An 18,732-nucleotide genomic window follows, 5' to 3' on the forward strand; every position below is an offset into this window, starting at 1 on the left:
TGATTGTATTTATGTATAGTATCATCTGGTAGATTAACATGCAAAACAAAGATTTATACGGAACCACTCTACACATGACAATAATAAACCTAAACCTAGTCCTAGTCTGGCACTCTATCCCCTCCCCCTTCCCACTTCTCCCACTAGTCTTCCTGTCTCCGTCTACATCCTATCTTTGTCCCGGCCCCCCTCCCTTCTCTCCTGAGATGCTGCCTGACCCGCTGAGTTACTCCAGCATTTTGTGTCTGGCACTGTTGTTCTGCATGTGTGCAACAATATATCTACAATATATCTAGATGTCATTAACTTTAAAAATAGCTGTGATATTCTACAGGGATTATTATCCTGAACTATAGATGAAATCTAGACTTGGATGAAGGGATTAAAAGTACCATTAGCAAATTTGCAGATGATTCAGGATTCAGGATATCTTTATTTGCCATCCAAAAAGCAAGTTTTTTTGGACGAAATTTAGTCACCCACAGTCCAACAATAAAAGCAATAAAATAAGCAAATTACACAACCCCAACCAATACAAAACCCCCCAAAAAAGAAACATCCATCACAGTGAGTCTCCTCCAGTCCCCTCCTCACTGTGATGGAAGGCCAGAATGTCTTTTCTCTTCCCCTGCCGTCTTCTCCCGCGGTCAGGCTGTTGTCGTTGCCACGTTCCAGGCCGCGCCGGACGGTGAAATGTCCGCAGCGGCCCGACCCCAGCCCCGCGATCCGTTGCGGTCGAAGACGCTGCCGTTGCACGTCGGGGCGGTCATGGCTCCCGACATTGAAGCCCCCGCCGAGCAGAAAAAAACCCGCGGCCTATTTCCAGGCTGCGCCGGACGGTGAAATGTCCGCGGCGGGCCGACCCAAGCCCCGCGATCCGGGGCGGGCTAACACTGCCGCTGCTGGAGCTCCCGATGTCGGCATCCACACGGCCCGAGCAGAAGGCGAATCGCAGCCGCTCCCGCAGCCTCCGAGGATGGCCGGCTCCGCTGATGGTGAGTCCGGTCCGCGGGCTCTGCAAACCAGAGCCCTGGAGGCCGCCAGCTCCATGAGTTTGGCCGATGGTAGGCCGCAGCAGGAACGGAGACCCGACCCGTTCGGAAGGGACAAATTTACAATTTTACAGTTCCCCCCTCCCCCCCCCCCACACACACACATAGTACACAACCACAAAAACACGACATCACATCTACAATTAACACAAAGACAAAACGGACCGCAGGTAAGGCGCAGCTGCTAGGGCAGCGCCGCCATTTTGGTTCAAAGCTGGGTGGTAGTGTGAACTGTGAGGAAGATGCTATGAGGTTGCAGGGTGACTTGGACAGGTTGTATGAGTGGGCGGATGCATGGCAGATGCAGTTTAATGTGGATAAGTGTGAGGTTATCCACTTTGGTGGTAAGAATCGGAAGGCAGAGTATTATCTGAAAGGGGACGTACAACGAGATCTGGGTGTCCTAGTGCATCAGTCACTGAAAGGAAGCATGCAGGTACAGCAGGCAGTGAAGAATGCCAATGGAACGTTGGGCTTCATAACAAGAGGAGTTGAGTATAGGAGCAAAGAGGTCCTTCTGCAGTTCTACAGGGCCCGAGTGAGACCGCACCTGGAGTACTGTGTGCAATTTGAGGAAGGATATTCTTGCTATTGAGGGCGTGCAGCGTAGGTTTACTAGGTTAATTCCCGGAATGGCGGGACTGTCATATGTTGAAAGACTGGAGCGTCCAGAACAAGGGGCCATAGTTTAAGAATAAGGGGTAGGCCATTTAGATCTGAGATGAGGAAAAACTTTTTCAGTCAGAGAGTTGTGAATCTGTGGAATTCTCTGCCTCAGAAGGCAGTGGAGGCCAATTCTCTGAATGCATTCAAGAGAGAGCTAGATAGAGCTCTTAAGGATAGTGGAGTCAGGGAGTATGGGGAGAAGGCAGGAACAGGGTACTGATTGAGAATGATCAGCCATGATCACATTGAATGGCGGTGCTGGCTCGAAGGGCCGAATGGCCTCCTCCTGCACCTATTGTCTATTGAAATGCTTGGGAATTGTGTGATATTTTCAGGCTTTTCCTACTGTTACTCCCAATTTAATAGTAAAATGTTCTAAGGCACTTACCAAATGTTCTGGGATATTTCTTATGCTGTGAAGCATTTACCTGATTGCATCATTTCGTGTGAAAACCCAAATTGAAATTTTCTGTTGACAAGTTTTAATCCTTAGGTGTGGTCCTTAGTTCTGTTGTCAGCTGGTGCTTTGAGAATTGTTTGTTTGTCTGCTGGTGTCTCTGAGCAGGCATCAGCTGAACATTGCAGTGTTTAGATCAGTCTGAAGAAGGGTCTCGACCCAAAGCGTCACCCATTCTCTCCAGAGATGCTGCATGTCCGCTGAGTTACTCCAGCATTTTGTGTCTACCTTCGACTTAAACCAGCATCTGCAGTTCTTTCCTACACTTTGTAGTGTTTAGTTTAGAGATACAGCATGGAAACAGGCCCACTGAGTCCGCACTGACCAGCGATCCCCGCACATTAACACTATCCTACACACACTATGGACAATTTACACATTCACCAAGCCAATTAAACTACATTCCTGTACGTCTTTGGAGTGTAGGAGGAAACTGAGGATCTTGGAGAAAACCCACGAGACAGCACCGGTGGTTGGGATCGAACCTGGGTCTCCGGCGCTGTAAGGCAGCAACTCTACCGCTGCGCCACCGTGGCCGCCCACAGTGAAGCTCCATGAATCTTCATCTTTTAACTTTAGAAACCTTGACAAAATTGAAAGATTTGTTGAATTCCTCTTGAAATGAAGTAACTTGGACGGGCAAAACAACAGTTACTTTGCAAGCGGAAAAATCCAGCAAATCAACATTGGATTGTGTAATATTGGATAATTTGGAAAAAATATTTGGTATTACATCCAAGTGGCTTCCACCAGTTATTGCGCAATCAAAACTTACTGTAGCCCTGTGTAGATTACTGCACAAAGGCATCAGAAAATAAAACCACGATTCGGCTATTGATTTGGGGCAAAATTAAATAGCGAAATGTACACCAGTCACTGAAAGTAAGCATGAAGATACAGCAGGCAGTGAAGAAAGCTAATGCATGTTGGCCTTCATAACGAGAGGATTTGAGTACAAGAGCAAAGAGGTCCTTCTGCAGCTGTATAGGTCCCTGGTGAGACCACATATGGAGTATTGTGTGCAGTTTTGGTCTCCTAATTTGAGGAAGGACGTCCTTGTAATTTAAGCAGTGCAGCGTAGGTTCACTAGGTTAATCCCTGGGATGGCGGGGCTGTCATATGAGGAGAGATTGGAAAGAATGGGCTTGTATTCACTGGAATTTAGAAGGATGAGAGGGGATCTGAAAGAGATGTATAAAATTATAAAAGGACTGGACAAACTAGATGCAGGAAAAATGTTCCCAATGTTGGGGGAGTCCAGAACCAGGGGCCACAGTCTCAGAATAAAGGGGAGGCCATTTAAAACTGAGGTGAGAAGAATCTTTTTCACCCAGTGAGTTGTAAATTTGTGGAATTCTCTGCCACAGAAGGCAGTGGAGGCCAATTCACTGGATGAATTTAAAAGAAAGTTAGATAGAGCTCTAGGGGCTAGTGGAATCAAGGGATATGGGGAGAAGGCAGGCACAGGTTACTGATTGTTGATGATCAGCCATACTCACAATGAATGGTGGTGCTGGCTCGAAGGGCCAAATGGCCTGCTCCTGCACCTATTTTCTATGTTTCTATGTGTTTCTATGAAATAAATCTATTCTGTTACTTTGCCTGACCATTCTTGAATGTTTGTCTTATTTATTTAAGCTTCAGATTTTTCTATTTTGTCAGAGTATTCCCTGTTTTCACTTTTGTTTTACGGTGCTCTAGAGTTTGTGTCTTTGTCTATATTTCCTTGTGGCTAGGCCATGGTTTTTATTTGATAATGCTTGTGTGAATTGCCTTGATATGTTGCTACTTTTAACTGACACTGCAAAAGTAAGTTTTTGAATTATTACCTTTCACCTTGAAGCCGGGTTGAAATTTAGGTTTGGCGAGTGAATTGCCCGGCCCCTTGTGAGTGTTGGCTGTCATGGTGTTATGTGAGGTGTGGTAGGGCGGGATATGCCTGGTTCCTGGTGGAATGTGTGATTCTTCAATACTTCCTCAGTCAGTACAAATTGGTACTGTCCCAGCGTGTTCAGGTGCGGAGCTGGTGACATCTGGGGATGCGAAGGAAACCCTGAAATGGATAACAAAGAACGAGGTAAACAGCAGAGGAAATGAGGGTCCCGATCTGAAACATCACCCATCCATGTCCTCCTGAGATAGTGCCTGACCCGCTGAGTTACTCCAGCACTTTGTACCCATCCATGTCCTCCTGAGATGGTGCCTGACCCGCTGAGTTACTCCAGCACTTTGTACCCACCCATGTCCTCCTGAGATGGTGCTTGACCCGCAGAGTTACTCCAGCACTTTGTACCCATCCATGTCCTCCTGAGATGCTGCCTGACCCGCTGAGTTACTCCAGCACTTTGTACCCATCCATGTCCTGCTGAGATGCTGCCTGACCCACTGAGTTACTCCAGCACTTTGTACCCATCCATGTCCTCCTGAGGTGCTGTCTGACCCGCTGAGTTACTCCAACACTTAGTCTTACTTTTTTTTTCTTGAAATGGTGTGTTGATTGCTTGTTTAGAAATAGAATTCCAATTCTTTATGCTTCTATTCCTCTGCATGGTTTTCTCTGAGTCTGCTTGTTTGTAGGAGAGTTTGTGATTTTTTTTTCCATTTTTATAATTTCTAGCAATGGTGTTATGTATATAAGAGTTCCCACTTTTGGTTCGTCATTAATTTTATCCGAGAATGCAGGAGAATAATTTACAAAACCTTTTAATTCACCCAGGATTGAAAATGAACCAATGATTGTAATCTTTTTTTTTGCCTACATTCAGCTTGACAAATTGTCTCCATTTGTACAGAAATTTGTCATCCTGTCTAGTTATCTCATCATTTCTGCTATGTGTTGCAGCAGCATTAAAGTTTTTAATCCACTCTATTTTTACCTGGGCATTGGTAGGATTTATTTTGCGATTTCTTTGTATTCTGCTATGTTTAGCAAGTTTGACTTGATGTGAATAAACTAGATGTCAATAAACTAATCTTTATTTTTTTAAAACACAGTTACAAGAAGACTCAAGCAACACTTTCCACAGCTGGATCCAAGACTTCCAGCGCCATTTCTACAGTTGGATCAGTGCTGAGTAAGACGCTGGGAGACATTAAGTAAGTTTATTCTTGAAAGACCCTCTTGTACTTCAAAAATTTATGATGCAGGCATTAATTTCATGTAGTGGCTCTTTAACTTATATCTTTATCTAGTTACACGAGTAATGAATCTTTAATCATTTACAAATTTCATGTTATTTTGGTGTTTTCTCTTGAATTTTGTGAAACCTGGTAAAAATCCATCTTGCAGAAAAAAGTCTTCAATCATTTTGGCTCTCTTGCCCTGGAATAAATGATGCAATTGCAAAAATATTGGTAAAGAACCAATTTGCCATCACCTGACTTGCTTGTTCAATGCAATTATGCATCCAGTGTTTTAAATGAGCAGGGCAATGCAAAATGCCAATATTCTGATTGTTGACAGCTCTAATCTATTAGCTAAGTACACTTGAAATTAATTTTTAAATTGGTCTATTGATATTAGTGTTCTTTTTATCTGTTGCTGCTGAACTTTAGTGTAGAGTTTTTAATGTATAATGTTATTTTGTGGGAACTGTTAATATTCTTACCACATACACTGATCAACCAAAACATTATGACTTGATAAGCCAAAACATTATGACCACCTGCCTAATATGCTGTTTGTTCTCCGTGTGCAGCCACATACACAGCAAGGTACGATGCACTGCGTATTGTGACACATTCCTCCCGTGACCACCATTAAAATTTTCCGTGACGTGCCACAGTAGACCTTCTGACGGTTCGGACCAGACGAGCTAGCCTTCGTTGCCCTCGTGCATCGATGAGCCTTGGGCACCCAACACCCTGTCGCCGGTTTGTGGTTTGTCCCTCCTCGGACCACTGTCGGTAGGTACTCACCACTGTTGTCCGGGAGCACCCCACAAGCCTTGCCGTTTCAGAGATGCTCTGACCCAGTCGTCTGGCCATAACAATTTGGCCCTTGTCAAAGTCGCTCAGGACTTTACTCCTGCCCATTTCTCGTGTCAGTGGTCACAATGTTTTGGCTGATCGGTGTATATTCCTACTTTCATATATAGGAAAGAACTGCAGTTGCTGGTTTAAATCGAAGGCAGACACAAAATGCGGAGTTTGAAGCAGGGTCTCGACCCGAAACGTCACCCATTCCTTCTTTCCAGAGATGTTGCCTGTCCCGCTGAGTTACTCCAGCATTTTGTGTCTCCCTACTTTGATACTCTTAGTATTTGGGAACAATCTTGGCTGTGACTCCATGCTTTCATTATCCAAGTGTCTCTTTTAGAACTTGTACCTATATGGACAAAATTTTATTTAATGGTGATTGACTGGAACCCAGTATTGATGAAGGAATTGCAAGTTAATGTTTAATTTTGTCGCACTACATGCATATTTTCATCAAAGACGCAAAATCATCAAGACAATTAGTTGGCATTTACTTTTAACTCGTTGGGCTAGATGACTTCTTGAACTTTGAGTTTCAAAAACCAACATTTTAATTCTTTACTGTTTAGAGCTGTCAAATGTTGCATGTTGTGTCTAGGTTTCCTGAATTTTGTAATCTAACCATAGCTTCATTTTGCTATGAACTAGCTAATCAAACAAGTAATCTGCTGTGCAGACACGCGCTTTATTTGTATGAAACTAAACTGCTGGACTAAGGTACAGAATATTTTTCTGTGGTGAAATGTGAACCTTGTATTGATAGGTAAGTATAATTCTAGCCTCTCTTCACATCAGTTGCAGGATTAACAGCGACAACATCTGGTTTAATTGCAATCAGTCACAGTGAACTGAACCAGAAAGATAATTTGAGATTTCTTCATATTGGATACAGTGAATAACATAGCCCATTTAACCACAAGTTTTTTTTACATCTTTAATTTTAGAAGTGTTACGCAATGGGATACAGACATGCAAATGTTAGTGCAATATTAACAAGAGGCAATTTTTAATATCAATTAGGGTAATACTTAATGAAAACAGAGTGCTTTTTTTTGCTCACTGTTCTGCATAGTTCCCCATTTTCATAAGGTGCTGAATTGTCTTTTATAGCCCTTTTGACTGGGGTTTTCAGCATCCTTCAGATGGCGTGCCCAAGATTTTGTTCGCTCTCCCTCTCACACAGCAACTACTTTGGAAACCTGTTGTTTTTTTGTGCTTTTCATTGAAAAATAAGTGCAGGAGTAGGCCATTCGACCCTTCGAAATAGCACCATTCATGGCTGATCATCTAAAATCAGTACCCCGTTCCTGCTTTTTCCCCATATCCCTTGATTCCTTTAGCCCTAAGTGCTAAATCTAACTCTCTCATGAAAACATCCAGTGAATTGGCCTTTGTGGCTGAGAATTCCTCATCTCAGTCCTAAATGGCCTATTCTTAAACTGTGACCCCTGGTTCTGGACTCGCCTAACATCGGGGACATTTTTCCTGCATCTAGCCTGTCCAATCTTTTAAGAATTTTATGTTTCTATAAGATCCCCTCTCATCCTTCTAAACTCTAGTGAATACAAGCCCAGTCGACCCATTCTTTCACACATGATCACATTGAATGGCAGTGCTGGCTCGAAGGGCCGAATGGCCTCCTCCTGCACCTATTGTCTATTGTCTATGTCAGTCCTGCCATCCCGGGAATTAACCTGGTGAACCTACGCTGCACTCCCTCGATAGCAATAATGCCCTGTACAACTGCAGTAGGACCTCCTTGCTCCTAAACTCAAATCCTATTGCAATGAAGGCCAACATGCCATTAATTTTCTTCACTGCCTGCTGTACCTGCATGCTTAGTTTCAGTGACTGGTGTATAAGCACACTCGAGTCTCGTTGCACCTCCCCTTTTCCTAATCTGACATCATTCAGATAATAATCTGCCTTCCTATTCTTGCCACCAAAGTGGATAACCTCACATTTATCCACATTATACTGCATCTGCCATGCATCTGCCCACTCACACAACCTATCCAAGTCACCCTGCAGCCTCTTGGCATCCTCCTCGCAGCTCACACTGCCACCCAGCTTTGTGTCATCCGCAAACTTGGAGATGTCACATTTAATTCCCTCGTCTAAATCGTCAACGTATTTATAAATAACTGGGGTCCCAACACTGAGCCTTGCGGCACCCCACTAGTCACTGCCTGCCATTCTGAAAAGGACCTGTTAATTCCTACTCTTTGCTTCCTGTCTGCCAACCAGTTCTCTATCCATGTCAATACCCTACCCCCAATACCATGTGCTCTAATTTTGCCTACAGATATATTGTGTGGGACCTTGTCAAAGGCTTTTTGAAAGTCCAGATGCACCACATCCACCGGCTCTCCCTTGTCCATTCTACTTCTCACATCCTCTAAAAATTCCAGAAGTTTAATCAAGCGTGATTTCCTCCTCATAAATGCTGACTTTGACCGATCCTGTCACTGCTTTCCAAATGCGCAGCTATAACATCTTTAATAATCGACTCAAGCATCTTCCCCACTACTGATGTAAGGCTAACTGGTCTATAATTCCCCGTTTTCCCCCTCCCTCCTGTCTTACAAAGTGGAGTTACATTGGCTACCCTCCAGTCCACAGGAACTGATCCAGAGTCGAGAGAACATTGGAAAATGATCATTAATGCATCCACGATTTCTAGGGCCACCTCCTTGAGTACTCTGGGATGCAGACCATCAGGCCCTGGGGCTTTATTGGCCTTCAGTCCCACCATTTCCTCACCAATGTGGATTCCCTTCAGTTCCTCTCTCCCACTAGATCCTCGGTCCCCTAGTATTTCTGAGAGATTGTTTGTGTCTTCCTTAGTGAAGACAGAACCAAAGTACTCGTTTAACTGTTCTGCCATTTCCTTGTTTCCCATTATAAATTCACATCCCCCTGGCCTTCCACTACTAAACCCTAACATTGAAAGTTGAAAATCTGCTTGATTTATTTTTTTAAAAACATCTAATTTCATTATGAATCCCAAATAGAGACTTTATTTTTTAGAAATAGAAGATCCAATCATGTGAACAGAGTCTAGAGTGCTGTGGCTTCCAAACCCATCCTGCATGCTTCTTGTGGTGTGTGTGTAGGAAGGAACTGCAGATGCTGGTTTAAACCAAAGATAGGCATAAAATGCCGGAGTAACTCGGCAGGACAGGCAGCATCTCTGGAGAGAAGGATTGGGTGACGTTTCAGGTCAAGACCTGTCTGAAGAAATTTCTCTCCAGAAATCTCCAGAGATGCTGCCTGTCCCACTGAGTTACTCCAGCATTTTGTGCTTCTTGCAGTGTTGTGCTTATGCATGTTAAAAGTTGCATTTAGATTTTTGAATTTTGTTTGGAAATAAGTAGTTGCATGAATTTATATTAGTGCATTCTAGATGTGCTGATCTTGTAATTTTTGTTGTTAATTAATTTCCTTTTTAGGCACATCAAAAAAGGTTGTTCCTTTGTCTCAATGTTGAACATTTTCCAAACACAGGACCACAGTCATTTTTTTTAATTAAAAATATATATATTAAGGATTGAGGGAGATTTCTCAGAACCAGCTACGATATATTGCTGGACAAATATTGGGAAATCTGTAAAATATTAACTTGGCTCTTTGCATGCAATGTTGTATTGTTGTCGAGCTTGAATTTCAAGCTTTTATTACTAGATGTGAGAATAAATGGAAGGGAACTGGTTGAAACGAGTTTGGCAGCTTGGTACTCGGATGCTGTTTATCTCCAACATTGGATATGATAAGAGATGGGTGGAAATACATCAGTGTGAGGAGCAGAACCTCTTCAAACAGGACTTCCCGGACAGTGAATTAGTCACAGAATCATTCGGTGTGGAAACTGGCCCTGCGACCCAACTTGCCCACACTGACCAAAGTGTCCCATCTACACTAGTTCCAGTTGCCTGAGTTAGGCCCAGATCCCTCAAAACCTGTTGAACTGTAATTAAGCAGTAATTGAAAAGCGTGACAAGGACTTTTGCCCCTTGCCGTTGTGATACAGGTAAAGGGTTATTGATCTGCAGGGTTAAATGTCTTTCTTTGCAGATACACATTTCTGAATTTTCTCCTTATTTTCTTCAGAGGGAGGTGGTTGCTATTTCCAAGTTCTGTTAAAACACTTAAGCAAGACATTTCCTTTCTTTCTCTCAAGTTGGAAAAGTACCAGTCAGCCTTCACTTCAATAATTAATTCTCTTCCTTCAAAATTGATCATTTGCATCATCAATCTTACAAAATTATCAGAGGCCAATGAACCTTCAAACAGCATGTCTGGGATGTGGGAGGAAACTGGACCTCAGTCATTTCATCTCCTCCCTCCCTTCTGGCAGAAGGTACAGAAGCTTGAAACCAGACACCACCGGACTTAAGAACAGCTTCTTCCCCTCTGTTATCAGGCTTCTGCACTGTCTAACTCGCCTCTACCCCATTGTGGACATTGGACTTTGTCTATGGAACTGCTGCGTTGCAATGCTGAGAACTAATTGTGCTCTCTGCATTCTCCCCTTTGCTCCACCTGCTGTACTTGAATGTGACTTGATTGTAGTCATGTACGGTATATCTGATCTGTTTGGATAGCACGCAAAACAAAGCTTTCCTCTGTACTTCAGTACACCTAATATTAATAAATGTAGACATGGTCACAGGGAGACCATGCAAACTGCACACAGACAGGACCCAAGGTCAGGATCAAACCCAGGTCTCTGGGGCTGTGAAGCAACGGCTCGACCAGCTGTGTTGCCCTAGCTGAGCCACTGGACACTGTACTGAGCCACAATCTCTTGACTCCCTGGGAATCTCTAGCCCATGACCACTCCGAGCAAAGGACACACATTTTTGGAGGTATTGAGAACCTCGAATCCCTGCTTTGGGAGCAGCAGAAAGCGCAGATCAACTCTCAACCTACCCATCCACCTGCCCTGTCAAATATCTCTTGCTCAATCAGTGAAAGAGTCTGCGATTCTTCCATTGGTGTGGCTAGCTAAAACCAGAGTCTAAACAACTCTTCCGCAATCCCAAGAGTCTGCTTGAGAAGATTGCAAACAGCTGGATAGTTATTATCTGACTTTTCTGTTCCCGATTCATTATGTTTGCAAAGAATTTACAAATCCTTGTATTTTCGTCTTGACTCAGAAATACATTCTCTCATATTTGTCCATTGTGTTCAGTTAGTATTACATTTTTTCTTTTTATAGGGAGTTATATAATGATTCAGATATCTTTTAATATTTGGATATGTCTGTCGGTTTTATTGCTAGGGTTGCTTTGTGTCCATGTTCTGGAGTGTACTTCTAATCTATTTTTTGTTCCATTGTTTTTCAAATGAACTACTTGCGAAAGTACATTTGTATACTTGAGTGGGATTTTTGAATTCCAAAGGCGGACTGGGTAATTAGTTCACAGCCCAAGATCTTTTGCCTGAAAATGCTCAGTATGGCTTATTTATAGTTTTGGGTATTCTTTCCTGATGTCTAATTATTTTGAAGTAGCACTTTAGAATCATTTGCAAATACACTTTGACTATCAGTCATCATGTGAGTCACCGTATGGTTCTGTTGTTCTTCCATATAGCACGTTAGTGATGTTTTCTTGGCTTGGATTATCTCTGTTCTGGCTGACCTATCTTTCCTTTCTGTTATTGGCTTATTTCAGGTCTCACCCTTTTTCTCAGTCCTTTAGGTAAGATAAATGTGTCGCTTCCTCTCGGACATCGGTGAACATGTGATGGGGATTTCTGTGTTTGTGAAATTGCTTGATCACAGGCCATGATTTGTCAGATTAATTCCTGCTCAAAAGTGCATTCACACCATATTTGTGGCTGTTGTGTGAAGTGGCGTTGAGCAGCAAAGGTGTTGAAGGTCATAAATTCAGTCTAAATTTGATTCCACACTTGAGCGTAAAAATGCGAAGGGGTCATTCGTTCTTCAGTCTGGTTTTTCACAGCTGTGGCTATTCTGTTTCTGAACACACTTCCCCGTCTTTGATCTATGTCCCTTGTTAAACTGGATTTAAAAAAATAGTCATTCTTAGCCTTGAAATGACCATGGCATGTTTTTGGAAGAGTTTCACGTTTCCATTTCATGCATTATCTCACTCGTGAAAGGGCAAGCTGCGGCACTAATGGCTGCATGGTCCTCGACTCATTAGACTGCTGAGCATTCACCTTCCTCGGGATTCCTGCAGCCTTTGGTGGCGACATTGCTCCCAAGGCTGTCACAACTGTTCTTCTGCAGTGTGGAGCACACTGGAAACGGTATAATTGCCCTGAGTCACCCTAATCGCCTGCTGATGTGCACAAAGTCTTTTAACCGGGTGGAGTAGGGGAATCTAGAACCAGAGGACATAGGTTTATGATGAGCAGAGCAAGATTGAACAGGAACATGGCACGGGTGTTAGGGGTTATGGGGAGAAGGCAGGGGAATGGGGTTAGGAGGGAGAGATTGACCAGCCATGATTGAATGGCGGAGTAGATGTGATGGGCCGAATGGCCTAATTCTGCTCCTGTCACTTATGATGAAGGGCAACTTATTTCTCACATAGGGTGGTGGGTGTATAGAACAAACTGCCAGACGGGTTCTATAACAGCATTTAAAAGACATCGGCATAGGTACATAGACAGGAAAGGTTTAGGGGGATATGGGCCAGGTGGGGCTAGCATGGAGAGGGAATTTTGGTCGGCATGGATCAAAGGGCCTGTTTCTTTGCTATTTCTATAAAAGCTCTTGTTGGGAAGCAAATGTCTGGTCAGACATTTGGAAACAGTGAAATGCATTTGAACTGAATTTTTTCAGGTCATATATTTTATATTTTAGATGAGTTAATCGAAAAGGGGTACTTTTGATTAATGTTTAAAAAAAAATACTCGCCTTCCCTTTTTAATGAGGTTGGCGATAGCTTTCAGGTGAATAGAATACATCGAAATAAGTGGATTAATGAGACTGAGAATGTTCAGACAACTGGCAGAGATTTCATGAGCAGAATTTACCAAGAGCTTTACTAGATTCACCACTCCATAAGTGACACGAAGCAGAGGTGTCAGAAACAAAGCATATCCCGCTCTTTATCTGATTATTTTAAAACTGAGGTGAGATGAAAAAACTGTTTCACCCAGAGAGTTGTGAATTTGTGGAATTCTCTGCCACAGAGGGCAGTGGAGGCCGATTCACTGGATGAATTTAAAAGAGAGTTAGATAGAGCTCAAGGGATATGGGGAGAAGGCAGGCACAGGTTACTGATTGTGGATGATCAGCCATGATCACAATGAATGGCGGTGCTGGGTCGAAGGGTCGAATGGCCTCCTCCTGCACCTATTTTCTATTTTTCTATTAGCGATGTTTGGGTCCAGGGCAGAATGGAGGTTGAAGTGTATTAGTGCCTGACCTCCAGCCTTGTATGGAGGAAGGGACGCACGCCAGAGTGCACTGACATTGTGCACTTCAGCTGGCTGCTATTTCCCCACAGACTTGGCATGATTCAGCCCAGTTCTGTGCTCCCTTATTCTCTACTTCCCCAGCAGATAACGTTTTGTTTCCGCCCTGTTGAATTTTTACGTCACCTTTCAATCCTTTAAAAATTAAGTTCTGTAAGTTTATAGAGCCAATCAAAGAAACGGGAGATGATGCCCTGAAGGAGAAACTCTTCAGATATATTCAGATGGAGCCTGATGTTGAAGTTGGTGTTGGGTTTGGCCCCAGTGAAAAGTCAAAGTAGCACTGCTCAAGGTTGGCAATCCGGCTGTGTTAATGATTTCATCTCCCCGACCCAATTGCTGCCCCAGGAATCATAGCTGTGTATATTCAAAGGTGATTTTAAATACACCTATTTTAAGGCAGGTCCTCAGAGTGCGAGAACTGTTACACAATCCCAGTGTCGGTCTGGAGGCTCGGGAACAGTTCCACCACTGATCTTCCGGCAACTGATGGACAATCAGCACCTCCTTTAATCCGGACAAAATTATGCGAGCATTACGTATGGCTCACGCTCTTTTGGGACATGTGCCTCCGTCCTAAAGACTTAAATCTTTACTTTGATTGTTAACTCTTTACTCAAGTTTCTAGCAGTCCATGGAGCTCTGGAGATAGGGGAGGGGCATAATTAGTGGGTCAGAGGTGGATTGTTGAATTATTATCACATGACCTCTGTTGGTCTGGCAAAATGGATAATCCAGCAAGGCTCTGGAAGCAAGGGAGCTGAAAAATCAATGGTGGGCCTGTACTTGTGCAATGGGAATGGGACATGAGGAGAACTTGGTGTTTGTAAATCATTTACATTCATTCATTCATTCCCTGTATATTTGCACATAAATCAATTTAGTATTAAGTTGAAGATTGTAATAAATTTTAATTTTTTTTGTTGGTTGTAAGCTCTGGTTTACCTAGCTATTTAATTTGCTCTCTAATGGTTGATGTTGAAAAACTGATATTTTGCTCTGTGTGCCAATCTCTCATGCCCTTTGGGCCAACTCTACTTTTTAACTTGAGCTACTTTTCCCTTTCTTAATGCTTCCGAGTAGCAGTTACTCCATACGTCATTCAATAAGCATGCCTGCCATGAGGTAATGTATTATTACACTAATTTGGTCTCAAAACTAATTTTCCTTTGTGAAGTTACTACATTTCTGCTTGTTTCTCTTATCCAGGAGATGGCCATTTGATTTGCCTTGTGTACCTCTGAGTTTAGTGCTGCGTTTTCTGGTCTCATTGTTTTGGCGCAGTTGTATAGTTTCAAGATTTGTGTAAGATGTATTCTAGTATTTAGAGAGAGATACTTTTCCATATTCTGTGGCTCTGACCTGTTGAATCATCCGTAAATGTGCATGCTTAATTATGAAGCATTCAAACGTTTCCTCTTCTTTTTAATTTCAGGGAATCGCCTACCTTCAAATCATTTGAAGAAAGTGTTGGAAATCTAAAGGTATGCTAAGAAATCTCAAATCCCAGCCACATTGTTTTAAAAAACACCGCTCATTGGAAAGCAAAATCAGGTTTGAGAAATGGATTCACACTTAAAGCAGTTTGATTTTTTAGCACACTGCAGCAAAAAGCAATTCTCACCCAGAAAACTTAAGGGTGTAACCAAATTAACCAAATTGTGGATTCTAATTGAGCATGCGGCCCTTGATGATATTTAACAATGCTTTCCATGAAGTGTTGTGTGAGTTTTCAATTCATGTCCGATCCAGCAAAGCACCAATTGCAAAGTGGTCGTGTTAGTGCATTAAAAGGGGCAGCACGGTGGCACAGCGGTAGAGCTGCTGCTTACAGCACCAGAGGCCCAGGTTGATCCAGTCTGTATGGAGTTTGTACGTTCTCCCTGTGACCGTGTGGGTTTTCTCCGGCAGCTCCGGTTTCCTCCCACACTCAAAAGACGTGCCTGCCAATGGTTTGTAGGTTAATTAGCTTTTCTGAAATTGTAAATTGTTCCTAGTGTGCAGGATACGGTTTTATGTACGGGGTGATCGCTGGGCGGGGCGGACTCGGTGGGCCGAAGGGCCTGTTTCCACGCTGTATCTCTAAAGTATAAAAGGCAATTTCCAAATGATGGCCAATAATATTCTTAAAACACTTCATGGTCTGGGCCACAAATTAATAAAGCAAATTTGGGAATTTGAAGCAATATTTATATTCATTAATTCAAATTAGCATCGGGTATCAACCTTTTTTGAGTGATTTTTATCCAATATTTTAGTAACTAAATTCAGTGTTGAAGTGAAAGTTGCACAGAAATTGATTTTTTAGTGTTCCTCTGAGTCGCGATGCAATTTCTCGAACGGCCCTTGAAGGGGCCATTGGCAATGTATTTAAGGTGGGAATAGTCTAAGTAATATATTCAAGAGTCCTTTCTTGAAATGCTTACTGTGTACTGAGACTCTATCTTAATGTTAATTTTATATGTCGCATGTTGTAATGTTCGTTGTTCTACCCTTGGCTACAACCTCTACATCATGTCACTAACAGTCATCTCACAAGGATTTTTCGTAATGAAGGTTAACCTGTTATGCAATGATGCTTAACATGAACTGCTTGAACTGGCTAAACCATCGAATCCTCAAAATCCATACTTGCACCTACCTTATCATTAATGTATTTTGACTGCTTGGATTGCTAATTTGAGCTCACTAATACGTAGAATCTCCAGTTCATACTTGTATCTATACTTGTATCATAGGTATCTATATTATGAGGATGTTGCCAGGACTCGAGGGCCTGAGCTATAGGGAGAGGTTGAGCAGACTGGGACTTTATTCCTTGGAGCGCAGAGGGATGAGGGGTGATCTTATCGAGGTGTACAAAATAATGAAGGGAATAGATCAGGGGAATAGAGGAGAGTAGATACAGAGTCTCTTGGTTAAGGTGAGGGATGAAAAATTTAATAGGAATCTGAGGGGTAACTTTTTCACACAAGGGGTGGTGGGTATATGGAAGTAGCTGCCGGAGGAGGTAGATGAGGCAGGTACTATTGCGACTTTTAAGAAACATTTGGACAGATACGTGGTTGGGACAGGTTTAGAAGGATATGGGCCAAACACAGGCAAGTGGGACTAGTGTAGATGGGACATGTTGGCTGGTGTGGGCAAGTTGGGCCGAAGGGCCTGTTTCCACCTTGTGAGACTCTTATGACTCTAGTGCTGCCATAACACTCTGAGAGTTTTGCTTTGCCTGAACTCTGTGGAGTCCATAAATGAAATTTGTACCATGGTATTTCTACCACTATTACAATTATTTTTCTGACCAAACTTAAACAACTTAGAATTATTTGACTCAAAGGTTGAGTGGTTGAGCTGCTTCTGGCCGAAGAAAATATGGGATATGGGGAGAAAGCAGGAACGGGGCACTGATTTTGGACGATCAGTCATGATCATATTTAATGGCGGTGCTGGCTCGGAAGGGCCGAATGGCCCACTCCACCTATTTGCTATGTTTCTATGTAAGGAAGATGGTGTAAATTGGAGACACTTGCTCTGTGGCTAAGATTTAAAGCATGTTGGATGATTGAGAATTTAATGCACTTGCTCTGGATAAATGAGGAAAACCCAAAAGATAAATACAAGTGGAATTGTCTGGAATGTTTAACACTGCATTTTATGCTGCTTCTGGCTGGAAAACTATGTAGCTTTTCATGAGCATCAAGAGGAGAGTTGATGTACAACAGGCTTGAAAAGGAGAAGGATTGATTTTTAACTTGGTTTAATAAACATTATATTTGAAGAGTATTTCAAATTTCGCCGAGCTTAACGCGACCAGTAGTCTCTATTCCTGGAGAGACAGAAGCTGTTATTGAAACAAGACTTTAATCTTGAATTTCTAGTTTTTAAACTCTCTGTGAATAGTTTTGTTTAAAAGTTATTTCCGTTGCACACGTGATATGAATGATGGATTCTTCTGAATGGATTTTGAAATAGTTTTCATTCTTGGATGACATTGCCATGCCAATATTTGCTTCCTCAGTAGTAACAGTTGAGTTTTTCTGTGTTTCCAGTTATTTAACAGCAAAACTTAGCCAGTATTTTGAAGAAAAACAGAAAAATCAGAGGGTGAGTTAATTATTCATATTGGTTAGATATACAAGTAGCAGACACTGAGTGTTGGGTCCAGGCGCACAGAATATGATTAATTCTGAGCAAAGATCTGAGAGTTTACAGAATGTTATGTTTTTCGCTACTTTTAAAACCTCCATTTTTGGAACTCCTGCCAATTGAAATCTAAAACCATTTGGACAGAATTTCAGTCACACCCATTAGTTCTACAATGTTAACACACACTGTAGTCAATTAAGTCTCCATACTTTTCAAAACCCAAGCTTTAGTGTTTAAAGATTCTGTGTATTGCAGCTTCAGAAATCAGAGCAGACAATTGATTTTTTTTTTCCAGATCCAGCTACCAAATTATTTAATTGAATTTTGTAATCTTCAGCTTCTTTTATAAAGACATTTTTTTTTTTGGATTAAGTCTGCATGTTTCATCATATTGGCCTTCCTTGACCATGGAGAAAAGTCTGAATTGGAGAACTGGTGGGTTGCTGCAAATTACTGTGCATGGTGATATTTTAAACCTTCTACTTTTCCCCCATAAGCAACATTTTAAAATGTGTACACGATGGCAGCAGCAGAGATTCTCAGCTGAAGCAGCCACACAAAATGGCCTCCAGTCTTCAATAGCAAGTTAAAATACGGTAGTGATGAAGGCTCGCATGTATATCGCCATCTGCTGGGCAGTTTAAACTGTTAAAGGTTTTGAGAAAAGCTTGCAGGTTTTAAATACATTTGCATGATGATTATCATCCCTGTTTGGTGTTTTTCAGCCAGAAGTAGTTCATATTTGGATAGTTGTGTAATAAAGTCACACGTTTACAACCTCTCCAGTGAATCAACTAATTAAAGCAGTGAAGTGTTAAGTCAAAAGAAAAAAAATTACAAGGAGAAACTTATTGATGCAGATTAGAGGGAGATAATTGTCGGGATTCTGGTGTTTCTAACTCTTGGGGCACTGTGGTAAATGTGCACAGGCTACGCAGCGAAACAAACGGGTGCAATTATAATCTCCAAGTCTTCAGT

At 42.3% G+C, this 18,732-nt stretch overlaps 1 protein-coding gene across 9 annotated transcripts in view; it reads left to right on the top strand.

Moving 5' to 3' along the window:
* tpd52l2b (tpd52 like 2b) overlaps window positions 1-18,732 on the top strand; it is a 48,636-nt gene that overhangs the window by 22,741 nt on the left and 7,163 nt on the right. For 5 of the 9 annotated variants that reach the window (XM_078419113.1, XM_078419111.1, XM_078419115.1 and 2 more), the window contains 4 exons: window positions 5,170-5,271; window positions 11,832-11,858; window positions 14,692-14,733; window positions 15,044-15,092. In XM_078419113.1, coding sequence (XP_078275239.1) covers window positions 5,170-5,271; window positions 11,832-11,858; window positions 14,692-14,733; window positions 15,044-15,092 — 220 coding nt within the window. Of the gene's footprint in view, window positions 1-5,169; window positions 5,272-11,831; window positions 11,859-14,691; window positions 14,734-15,043; window positions 15,093-17,657; window positions 17,713-18,732 lie in introns of all 9 variants that reach the window. The other 4 variants (XM_078419117.1, XM_078419119.1, XM_078419118.1 and 1 more) reach the window with 3 other exon arrangements.

The sequence above is a fragment of the Rhinoraja longicauda genome, chromosome 22, assembly GCF_053455715.1.
Source record: "Rhinoraja longicauda isolate Sanriku21f chromosome 22, sRhiLon1.1, whole genome shotgun sequence".
NCBI lineage: Eukaryota > Metazoa > Chordata > Chondrichthyes > Rajiformes > Arhynchobatidae > Rhinoraja > Rhinoraja longicauda.